Here is a 12,339-nt window from a genome sequence, read left to right as displayed (position 1 = left end):
GGACCGAGGACTGAGGACGACAACCCGTGAGACAGGGAGGCTGGAGCCCAGCGTCGGAGTCTAGTTTTATAGACAACTGTCCTGTGATGTCAGGGGTGCAGCCCGTTTGCCACTTCATTACACAGCTAAGCAGAACTGTGCCTGACCGTTGGGATGCCGGCAGAGATGAGTGGACTTCGGAGGGAGTGAGGCAGTTTAAAAATACCTTCATCTGTTGGACCTGCGTACCTAGCTGTCCTGGAATGCAGGTGCTTCCTCACTGAGTTCCGACTCTAAGCCCGCTGCAGCCCCGTCACACTCCTCGGTGGGGAGACCTCGTTTGTTCCTGTCATTCCCATTCCTTTTCATGTAGGATCAGAATAAAGTTGTATTTCACATATCTAAAAAAAACAATAAGCAGATAAATACACAAATACATAAATAAATCAAGGAACAATTGATACATGCATGTATTATAACTACTAGTACATTAGGATTTTCTCCTGCCCCCTGGTTACGTCCTGCATATTTCTCCTATTGTAGTTTTCATTAGCTAGAGCTGCTGCTGATGTGACTATTATACATTTTGGTTTTAGGTATTTATATATTGGTGATTTGTCCTCACTATTAAGATTCATGCTTATGCATGTTTACCATAATTAACTTACCAATAACCTTCAAAAATAAAACCTAAACAATACAAATGCTTATATCCTTCTCCTGATTGCTCAGACTTAACTGATCTTTATCTGGTGCTCACAGGTGACCACAGCGAGCTGCCCGGAGAGGACACGCATGTGCATGGGAAGCCTACAGACAATAAAACCAGTTTCTTGACCAGGGCTTGCCCCATGGCACAGGTGAAGACAGGTGATCCTCGGGACCTCAGAGGAACTTCTCTTAAATTTGCATTTGCCTCCAACAAGGATTTCTTCCCCGTCCATGTCTCTTGATGTAAAAGACATCCCTGTGATAAACCACTGCATGACCTGGCTGATGGACACAGTGCCCATCCAAGCCAACAGGTGTACGTACGTATGTATGTATGTATGTATGTATTTAGATGTGTATTTAGGTATGTATGTATGGATATGCATATCAATGGTTTACAGGCTTGAAATTTTTTGAAAAATGAAATCAATGTTCTAAAAATAATCTAGGTAAATATCTCCCCCTAGTGGAGTCTTTTGATTCAGGGAAAGTCAGGTATCTCAGAAAAACCCGAGACACACATAGGCACTCACTCAAGCACGCATGCAGACACACACGCTTAAATAATAATGGAATAAATAAAATAACAAAGATAAAGGAATGTTATATATGTTAAAATAAAATTAAAAGATCAAAATAATTTTTCAAATTGTGGTAAAATTAAAAAATATATAATAAAAGTGTTCATTGTATATGATTCTGTTTAAAATATTAATATACTACATTACATTAATATAATATGTTTAAATTATCTATAATATATTAAATTAATTATATATATAAAATAAAATTACCATTCTAACCATTTGAAGTATACGATTCTGTGGCATTAAATAAATTCACGATATGCAGCTACCGTTACTGTTATGATCTGTTCGAAACCCTTTCGTCACCCCAGACGGGAACTCTAATCATTAAGCAATAACTCTCCATTTTCCACTCACTTGAGGCCTTGGTGACCTCCAATATACATTCTGTCTTTCTGAATTTGACTCCTATGGAGATTGCGTATCAGTGAAATCATATAATATTTTCTGTCTGGGTTATTTTATTTAGCAGAGCATTTCCAAGATTTATCCATGTTGGGGCAAGTAATCAGAACTTCATTTCTTTTTATGGCCAAATAATATCCCATTGTATGTACCTATCACATTTCATGTGTTTATTCTTCTGCTGATGGAAATTTAGCTTATGTACTCTTTTTGGTTACTGGGATTTTTTGTTGCTATGCAGATTCACATACATGTGTCCACTGGAATCCCTGTTTTCCATTTTTTTAGGAACATACCTAAATTTTAGGTACATATCAGTAGGATTGCTGGGTCATATGGTAATTCTATCTATGTTTAACTTTCTGAAAAAGGGCCAAACTGTTTTCAACAGCGGCTGCATGATCCTGCATTCCAATCGACGATGCATGAGGGTCTCGATTCCGCCACATCCCCACCAACAGTATGTCCCTTTGCTGTTCCTTTGAACCATGCTAGTAGATGTGAAGTGTTATCTCGTTTTCATTTTTATTTGCATTTGTTATATCTTCATGATGAATTAACTCTTTTACTAATAGACAATGTCTCATTTTGTCTCAGCAGTTTTTGACTTATTTCATCATACATGAGTGGGGCCACCCCCACTTTTCCACCTTTTTACTTCCCATCTCCTTGTGTCTTTGGATCTAAAGTGAGTCTCTTTTGCCCTGATTGGCATGACTCAGGTGGTTGAGCATCGTGTCACAAAGTGAAAGGTCACCAGTTCGATTCCCAATCGGGACACATGCCTGGGGTTTCAGCCCCAGTTAGGGCTCATTCAAGAGGCAACCAATCCAAGTTTCTCTCCCTCATTTTCTCACCCCCTTCCCCTCTTTCTAAAAATAAATAAATAAAATCTTTAAAAAAATAAAGTGAGTCTCTCTGAGGCAACATCTATTTGAATCACGTTTGGGTTTTTTAAAATCAACTTTGCCAGTATCTATCATTCAATCGATTAGAGTATTTAATCCATTTAAAGTAATTGCTGATAATGAGTGGCTTCCATCTGCCATTTTCTGTTTAAATGCCTATTTAGTTCCTCTGCCCATTTTTTAATTTGAATTGGGTTTTTTATATTATGAAGTTGTACAAGTTCTGTATATATTTGGGCTTTAACCCTTTAGCTGGTATATGGCTTAGCACACATCTTCTCCCAGTCTGCAGACTGCCTTTCATTCTGTTGGCTGTTTCTTCAGTTGCGTGGGAGCCTTTTAGCTTCAGGTGGTGCCACTTGCTGATTTTCACTTTTATTGCGTGTGCTTTTCGTGATTTGACATCACTCGAATCAATGTCAAGAAGCCTCTTCCCTGTTTTCTTCTAGGAGTTTTACAACATTAGGTCATATGTTTAAGTCTTTGAACCATTTTGAGTTAAGTAGTAAGATAACTGGCCAATTTTATTTTTCTACATGTGGCTATCCCAGTTTTCCCAGCATTATTTGTTGAATAAACTATCCTTTCACTATTGAGTATTCTTGCCTCCTTTGTCAAATATCAGATTAGTGGCCATATATGCAGGTGTTTACTTCTGGGGTTTTTATTCTGTTCCATTGGTTTGTGAGTCTATTTTTATGCCAGTACCATGCTGTTTTAATCACTACAGCTTTCAAATATAGTTTGGAATCAGGAAGTGTGATGCCTCTAGTTTTGTTCTTCGTTCTCCGGATTGCCGTAGCTATGTGGGGCCTTTTGTGGTTCCATATAAATTTTATGACTGTTATTTCTGTTTCTGTTAAGAATGTCATTGGAATTTTGATAGGGATTGCATGGAATATTTAGATGGCTTTGGGTAGTATGAACATTTTAACAATATTAACTCTCCCAATCCATGACCATAGGGTATCCTCCCATTTGTTTGTATCTTCTTCAGTTATTTTCATCAAGGTCTTATATTTTTTATCATATAGATCTTTTAGTTCCTTGGTTAAAATTATTCCTAAGTGTTTTATTATTTAATGCTACCATGAATGAGATCATTTTCTTTACTTCATTTTCAAATGTTTTATTGTTACTTTTTAGAAATGTAACTGATTTATCTATGTTGATTCTATATCCTGCAACTTTGCTGCCTCATTCTTTATTAAGGACACTACATGGGAAAACTATTTGCATATATGACATACCTTTAAAAAAAGTCATATGAATAAAAGAGGAAAATTCACTTGCAAGAACATGCTTACATTTGTGGGGCTTGGAGGAAAATGCAAATGAAAGTCCACATACCTTAAGTATTTAAAACTTATAAATCGCACTCACAAATTACTAAATAAAACACATTCTAACCTCTTACCTAGAAACATGTATCTGAAAAGCCAAGTTCAAATTTTATATTTCCAGGTTCTTTGGAGTTTTGTCCCAGAACATGGCATCCCAAAGAAAACCAAAGTCAGGGCTCCAGATTCCAGCCTGCAACTTGATGCTCTTTCCCACCCATTCTATTCCTTTCCCACACTATGAGGGCCCTGGGGAAGACACACATAGAGACATACGGACTTGGGAAAGAGGCTACAGACAGTTTGGGTATGGATTCTGGGTCCCAGTTACCCAGAGCACAATCTGGAAAGATAAAGAGGTGAAAACAGTTTCTAGGTTAACATACCCCTTTGGCCGCAGTGACATTTTGTGCTACAGGGAGGGTTGCAGCCAGTGGAGGGTCGGAATGGGGCTCTCTAGAGACCAGGGCCCAGGCAGGGAAACCCTCTGCTCAGGCAAAAGGGTGATATACTTCCCTAAGCCACGAGAAAATTAATCTGATGAAAGGAGCAGCGCTTATGCATGAGAATACCTTCCCCAGGTTTGAGAAATCATTCCGTTAAACTCATCTTGTTCTTAACGTTGCTGCCTCAGAACTGGGTTGGGCATACGTAAAAACTGTTGTTATGAAGTGTCCATGAGGTTGAGACACACTGATATCCTGGGCAGGAGCTCTCCACTTGAATTATCTGAACCGATTTAGCCACTAAAACTTGCCCTAGAAATGTTTACAAAGAAAAGGAAATGATAAAGTCAAGTGTTGGTAAGGAAACACAGTCTCAAGTACAGATAGACTGCAAAATATGTACAACCATTTTGAAAACCAAACTGACAATATTTACTACAAGTCTTAGGGATGCCCTGTTCCATTAATCTATCAAATTGCCCCTAGGAATTAATGCCCAAGGAATATCCATGTAGCCAGTAGACACTAAAAGCTATTCTGCAATATACGAAACAGCTTGGGGGCAATTTTGAAAAGGTGATTAGAGTGGAAGAGATGAAAAAGGGAAAAATAATTTTAAAGCCAGCGAGCTGATGAGAAGTTCAGATTGGGTGAAGCGAAGAGCACGCCCCATTACTGGGATGAGGACATTTCATTTGAGACCAAGAATGTCTTCCAGCCATCTTGGAAGTTGATTGTGTAACCCCAGGTAATCACCTTCCCAGTGATCCTCCTTCCCAAACGCTTGTGTAAATTCCGATAAGCTCCAAAATGCTTGGTCTGCGTGATTTGATTTTTGTTGGAAGTTCAGGGAGAGTTTTGCACCAGGGAGGGTGGATATGGCACCAGTTGGAGTTGGGCGTGAAGACGGAGAGTTCTGAAGTCAGTGTGTCCCTGAGAAGGATACACCTCTGGAGTTAGCAGAGGTCGGAAGGGCTCCAGCCTTTCAAAAGCCGTGCAGTCGCTGGAAGTGTGAGCCAGTTTTACTGCATCTTTCCTGTTAATCAGGGAAAGCCCGCAAGCTGATGTTTGGGTTAAAAATAAAGCTATTTTAATTCTATTAAAGAAAGTTTTAGAAGGCCATACAACATGTTTCCAGATGCTCTCTTTAGACACCAGTAATGCCGCTGGTTATTGGCTCTTTCCTGTTTGTTTTTGGATTTCCTGACTCTCTTCAATAAAGCACATGTTACACAACAAAAATATTTTTAAATATTGGTTTTAACTGACATAAAAAGAAAAAAATCTTTCAAACAAACACAACTTCCTTGATTAACCCATTTAAACATTCACCCACTTAACTACAGGTGGATTTTCGACTGTGTGGGAGGAGGCTGGCACCTCTAACCTCCGCATGGTTCGATGGTCAACTCTCATTCGCTCTCCTACCTCTTGAACTCTATGGATCTTGACAGGTGAATTATCCAGAAATTTATTATACTTCTGTCCTTTTATAAGTAGTCCATTAAAACAATTTGTACCTTAGAAAGCCCCAAATTTTTGAGGTCCTTAAAGTTCACAGTAAGTACTGACTGGTGATTTCTTCCTCATGAAGAAATGTCAGGTTGTTTATTCATTTTGTCTCATTCAAAGGCATGGCTATAGTTTAAGTTCTAAGAGGATCTGGGAAAAAACAAGACTCTCTACGGGACCTATCGAGAAGATCCAGCGGCACAGGCTCTCTAACAGCAGGGGACAGAGAAGACACACTCAGACGCATGAGCACACATGCACGCACACAAGAAAGCGCACACACGTAACTGAGGTGGGAGTAGAGGGGCACCATTTTTTCTACACCACAGCCTGTGGGACAAAGACATGTGAGTTTCCTAGTCAAGAAGTTGGCTAGGAGGACAGTGCAGGTTAGAACAGAATGTTCTCTCCATTGCCCAATGCAATACATTTTGTTGGTATAAACAAAGCCTTTCATCTTCAGAACTCAAAGATCAATTTTTGAGCACCGCTCTGTATATATTTCTCTCCTTATCAAGAGGAGAGCCCATGATTTACTTCAATAACTCTCTAGCCAATGACCGGACTCCTTTGTTTCTCTTCAACCATCTGATTCCTTGGGCACACCGCAGCCTCGTGCTAACCCGACTCTCTACGGTGCACGTTTCTGTATTTACACAGACAAGCGCTGCGGGTGGCATTACAGAAAAGCATGCATTAATACCACTGTAACTTCGTGGTGATCAGTCTCGGTTAATTCACTTATATTGTCTAGAGGCTATTGTATTAAACTACGTAAATCAGAGCCTGAGAGAGAGGTGGTTGAACTAAGGACTATAGAGATGGTGTAATCTCCAAAAGCTTATTTTATCGATACCAGTACCCTGGTTGGAATTCAAGAGGAACTGTCATGATTTGGAAGAATTTCTGGGTTGGTCTTAGACATGAAAATGACTGCAAGCAATTCAAAAGAAAGTTTGTTAGTCTTTCAAAAGAGTTATAATGCCAGAGAAATCAAAGCCTGGGTAACAAAACCACTCATACAGTTTCCTCAACCCGCACTGGCGGGAAACCTGTTGCCATGTAGCAGAGCTCCCAGAAGAAGCCTCTCACCCCAGTCTCCTCCAAGACACGGCCACTGAAGTCAATGAGCAAGGGAAACCTCCACAGAGAGCAGAACAGAAAGAATAAAGATTGGCCAGGAATTCTCTATACCAGTGATTTTCAACTGGTGTGACGCAAGCATTTATAAAACACAATACCTGACTATTTAGTCCGGGCACTGATCTCTTTTCCTTTAGACTGTCAAATTTTTAAAAAAATGATGACAGCCAACACAACAATAGCCTTCTGGTATGAATGATTCAAATTTATACTTTTATCAGATTGCTAAAAAAATTGGGGATTACTAAATTTAGTAATTAGTAAACTAATTACTAAAATTGCTGTAGAATTTTAGTAATTAGTTTGTGCATGCCGCGAGATGAAAAAGGTTGAAAAATCACTGTTTTATACTGGCAAGAAAAAAAAAACTTGCTATTCTTATCCATTAAGAGAATGCTTTATGATGCTATCCCTGTCTTTTCTCCCTTTTTGGCTGTTTCTAAATGAATTTTTTACTGCAGTCATCCTATTATTCCTTCGTCATTGTATATTGCTTGTCTGTGAATAATTCATTTATGATGTGAAAATAAAAATTGGCTTTCACTTGGATTGACTGAAGCGATAGACACAACACCCAGAGATCCCAGGCTTAGCTGAATGCAGTAAATGGAACAGGCTTCGTGGTTTGACTAACTCATTCCTTCTTAGAAACGAGTACGTGTCTACCTCGGTCTGCCTGGGCAGACACCCAAAGTAGAGAAAGCACAGAGTCTCCCCACCAGCTGTCCATGGCCCACGGAATGGCATCAGGTGTGATGAAATAGAACATGCTGTGTCTCCAATTCCATGTGGGGAAACTGGGTGACCTCAAATTTCCTGTGCCTGCCCACATGATGCAAAATCCACAGATCAGAAGTTTGGGGGCATACTTCATATGACACCACCTGTTCTGGTTCAGTGGATAAGAAAGCCAAGTCTCTGAGGAAGGTGGCATGGTGTGCAACTCACTGGACCAAGGGCTGTGGCTGCCGCCTCCTCCAAGAAGCCTGGCCATGAGGCTCCTGCTAATCACTGCAATTCTACTGTTCCAGAAACCCACAGGTAATCCCGAGTTTTCCAGGGACTCATGCAAATCAGCAATGGGATGGAATACTTTTAAGAGCCCCAGGTAATTTTATAATTCACAGTAGAAAGAAACAGATTCCCCAGGGACGGCTGAAGTCTACTGAATGTCATCAGAAATTCCTTCTTCCTGAGGCCTTCTGCCATCGTACTGTTCTTTAAAAGAGGCACCATGAGTTGAAAGGGGTACTCAGAGCTGAAAAGAGGCCATAACTTGCTCTGGGAAGGTCTCACTGAAGAAAGGAATGAGCCTAATATCTAGGGACGCCCTGTTCCTTTGGATACAGTGTTTGCTCTGGCACCCAACCACACTGTCTTCCATGTACATATATGTGTGTTTATTCTACTACAGTGTGTGAACAGTGGAAGAAGCACAAACTTTGGGGTCAGGTTTGAGAAATAGGCCTTCACTGTCTACTACTAGTTTGTCAACTTTGGATAAATGGTGGAGACTTTCTGAGCCTCAGTTTCCTCATCAGTGAAGATAACGATACCTGACTCATGAGGGCCTTATTAAATGATATAACATTTATGAAACATCTAGCTTAAGGTTTAGCACACACTAAGAGCTTAAAATTAGTTTTCTTTCCTCTTTCAAAACCAGATCTATTACAACTGTCTCTTAGTACAGTAATAGGCACGGTCTGTCCCTGCCACCTTAAACTCCTAAGGACCAGAGGAGTTCTAGCACCTGGGGTTGGAGGCAGCATCTTTGTTCTCAGTCTTCACCTTCTGGGGTCTATTCCAGAAGACTGTACAAGCCCAGAAACCAAAACCTGAACATTCTAACTGTTAGATCACTGAAAGCACTTAGGGTCACTAAAGAATAGAATATATAGCAAGGTGAGCAAAAGTCTGGGGCTGAATATTAGAGGCACTCTTGCCACTAACAGAGGAAGAATGAGGGGAGTCAGAGAGAAATAAAACAAGTCCAGGATTATTGTGATGCCATGGAAGCCAAAGGAAGACAAGCATTGGCAAAAGCGTCCAGTGGTAGGAATTAACAAGGGAGGAAGATGACTGAGGGAAAAAAATGCAACTGGACAACAAGAAAGTCATTTTTGACCATGGTAGTGAGTATGAACTTGAGAGTGTAGTTTGATGCACACATAAATGCATAGTAAAAAAAATTATATTCTGGGTAGAAATGGGGCAGTGGTGGAAGGAAGGAAGGGAGGGAGGGAGGGAGGGAGGGAGGGAGCGGGGGAGGGAAGTAGTGTCCTGGGAACATTCAAATGGAGGCAGACTTGCTGCGGCCCCAGGGGGAGCACAGTGCCACAGCCTGAAGTCAAGGATTCACCTCCTTTAGTTTCCCAAACAAGATCTGGTGCCATTGGTGGAGCCCATCAGATGCTGGCTGGAAGTCCAAAACCTTGGAGGCACTAAATACGAGTGATCAGACAGACATACTCACTGAGGTTTACCTTCTTGGTGCACCCTCCGTGGGATATCACGGGCACCTGCCTTATGAATCTCCCATACGTGTAATCCCCATAAACACCCTCTCTCCTCCCCGTGTCCAAAGTTGCCTTTCAGTCTCCAACACTGACCTTGGCTTATTGTTCTTTATTTGCACAGTAACTGAACAACTTAAGAAATGCTGGGGTCAATATATACAAGGAAGGTGCAGGAAAATATGCAGAGTAAGTGAAATACGCGAAGTACTATGTGAAAATGGGAGATACTGTTGCCTCAATATCGTGGAAGTGGAAGCTCGTAAAAAAATTCCCAAGCCAACTCGTCCCAAGCCAATGACATATGCAATGACTTTGCCTCAAGAATACGATGTGTATCCAGAAAATGATTTAATTCCCAAGACAAACTCTACATAAATCAAATACAATTTCCATTCCTTTATTTCTTAACATATTCCAACACACTAAGTGAAGAGACCCACACTTTTCCCCTTTTGGTTCCTTAATCCTCAAGAAGACCTTCAAGCAGATTCTAATAAAGTTTATTGTCAGTTGTCTGACTCGTTTGCTCTTTAACCAGTGATTGAACACTCAACACACCAAGTGATGAATCGATAAGGACAACTCAGAACCTCCCTTGAACTGGGAAATTCACGAATGAGTTTAAAGTGGCCTCTCATGAAATGTGTCTGATTTCAACAGGTGACTGATTGTACAGAAGGTGATTTGAGTGAACAGACTAAAATCAACACATGGGAAGGAATTAGAAAAAGACAGGACATTTTAGGAAAATATACATGCACTTTGTTTGGCTTAAGAATAGAACAGCCAAAGTGGAACTATGGGGAAGTCTAATGTCTTTAGTTCCTGTGTAAAAAGCAGTGAGCTGGGAGGGAGAGACGAAGAAGATCCCACTATGGTAGAACTCACTATGTAAGGTGGAGGCAGACACAAATAGGTAACTCCTAGACAAGGGAGTTTCTTTGTTGTTGTTATTGCTGCTGCTTTACATGTGACTGCTAGTAATGCATCCCCTTGGTGATCCAGGCCCCCTGGAGTTTGGAGATAATGTAAAGGACCCACAAACTGGTCTGAATTGCCGTACAAGGGCCAAAATCCAAAACAATGCTGCAAGGATGGGAATAAAACTCTCATTTATTGCAAAATGAGATGTGCCACTTTGGAAGACAGTTTGATGGTTTCTTATAAAACTAACACTCTCTTACCAAACAATCCAACAATTAAAGTCCTCGGCATGGCCCCAACTGAGCTGAAAACTATCCACACAAAAACCTGCACACAGGTGTTTAGAGCAGCTTTATTCATTATTGCCAAAACTTGAAAGCAGCCAAGATGTCCAGTAAGTGAATGGATAAATAAACTGCGGTACGTCCAGACAATGGAATATTATTCAGCACTAAAGAGAAATGAGCAGTCAAGTCATGGAAAGACAGAAAGGAACCTTAAATGCATGTTCCTGGGTGAAAGCAGCCAATCTGAAAAGGCTGCATTCTGCATTACTCCAACAACAGCAGCGGCCCCCTGCCTTTTTGGCATCAGGGACCGGTTTTGTGGAAGAGAGGTTTTCCACGGGCTGGAGAGTGGGGAGGTGGTTTCGGGATGGTTCAAGCACACCTCCTGCTGCGCAGCCTGGTTCCCATTAGGCCCAGACCGGTACTGGTCTGTGGCCCGGAGGTTGGGGCCCCCTGAACTACAGGACATTCTGGAAAATGCAAAGAGCATAGAGACAGTAAAAAGATCAGGGAGGGAAACATAGGCGAAGCATGGAGAAACTTTAGGGCAGTGAAACTATCCTATACTGTAGATACTGTAACGACCTTTGTCAAATCCATAGAATGTGCACCACCAAGAGTGAACCCAAAGTAAACTGCAGACTTGAAGTGACGATGTGTCAGCGTCGGTTCGTCAGTGCCAGGTGTCAGCAGGCGGCTGCGTACGTGTGCAGAACAGGGCGTCCGGGAACTCCCTGTACCTCCCACCCAATTTTGCTGTGAACCTCACACTGCTCTAAAAATAAAGCCATATATATAATTATCATTATTAAATATACATTTAATACCATTAGTAAAACTCAACAGTTACTGCAGCAACTGTTTAGAGCTAAAACCAATGAAAGTTTTCTTAGGAAGGAGTATTTTAATCAGACATAGTTTAGAACTGCCAGCACATAGTGATAATAAAAAGCAGACTTTCAATTGGTTTGATTTTTATTCTTTTTTTTTAAGATTTTATTTATTTATTTTTAGAGAGGGAAGGGAGGGAGAAAGAGAGAGAGAGAAACATCAATGTGCGGTTGCTGGGGGTCATGGCCTGCAACCCAGGCATGTACCCTCATTGGGAATCAAACCTGTGACACTTTGGTTCACAGCCCACGCTCAATCCACTGAGCTATGCCAGCCAGGGCTGATTTTTATTCTTAAACTTGCTACAGTATCCCCTTATTGCCTGCGCCAAGGCTGGCCACACTGCCCCAACCATTTCCCTACTTGCCAATAAAGTGAACCAGGACACAAGTCACCTTTCATCAAGTGTTAAAAAAAAAAGAAAAAAAACAACCGTTAATACATGATTGTACAGTTTGAACAACCACGATGATAAATCAGCTTCCTGGGTGGGAAAGGGGCCTGATTTCCTGATTTAAAGGATTTGCCAATTCCCTTGGTGTAAATACTCCCACACAGCTCACTTGAAGCTACCGTGTGAAGTCACCGAGTGTGGCACTGGGAAGAGACGGTTACAACGGGCTCTGTGGGTAGGCGCAGTGCACACCACCCAGGATGCTAATGCAGCCATGGGGCACAGGCTACTCA

The 12,339-nt window shown here is 41.2% G+C and overlaps 1 protein-coding gene across 1 annotated transcript; it reads left to right on the top strand.

Annotated features, from left to right (window-relative positions):
* The first annotated feature begins 8,023 nt into the window (after positions 1 to 8,023).
* DEFB127 (defensin beta 127) lies at positions 8,024 to 9,925 on the top strand. The gene is made up of 2 exons (XM_028523600.1): positions 8,024 to 8,072; positions 9,672 to 9,925. The coding sequence occupies exons 1-2, from the start codon at positions 8,024 to 8,026 to the stop codon at positions 9,923 to 9,925; spliced, it is 303 nt and encodes a 100-aa protein (XP_028379401.1).
* The last annotated feature ends 2,414 nt before the right edge of the window (positions 9,926 to 12,339 follow it).

Source organism: Phyllostomus discolor, chromosome 9 (genome assembly GCF_004126475.2).
Source record: "Phyllostomus discolor isolate MPI-MPIP mPhyDis1 chromosome 9, mPhyDis1.pri.v3, whole genome shotgun sequence".
Lineage (NCBI taxonomy): Eukaryota > Metazoa > Chordata > Mammalia > Chiroptera > Phyllostomidae > Phyllostomus > Phyllostomus discolor.
Note: the sequence above shows the minus strand (reverse complement) of the source record. Positions and strands in the feature narration are given on the sequence as shown.

Coding starts and splice junctions, on each gene's coding strand:
- DEFB127 (XM_028523600.1), top strand. CDS start 8,024: ATGAGGCTCCTGCTAATCACTGCAATTCTACTGTTCCAGAAACCCACA. Junction 8,073..9,671: donor ACTGTTCCAGAAACCCACAG/GTAATCCCGAGT, acceptor TTATTTGCACAG/TAACTGAACAACTTAAGAAA.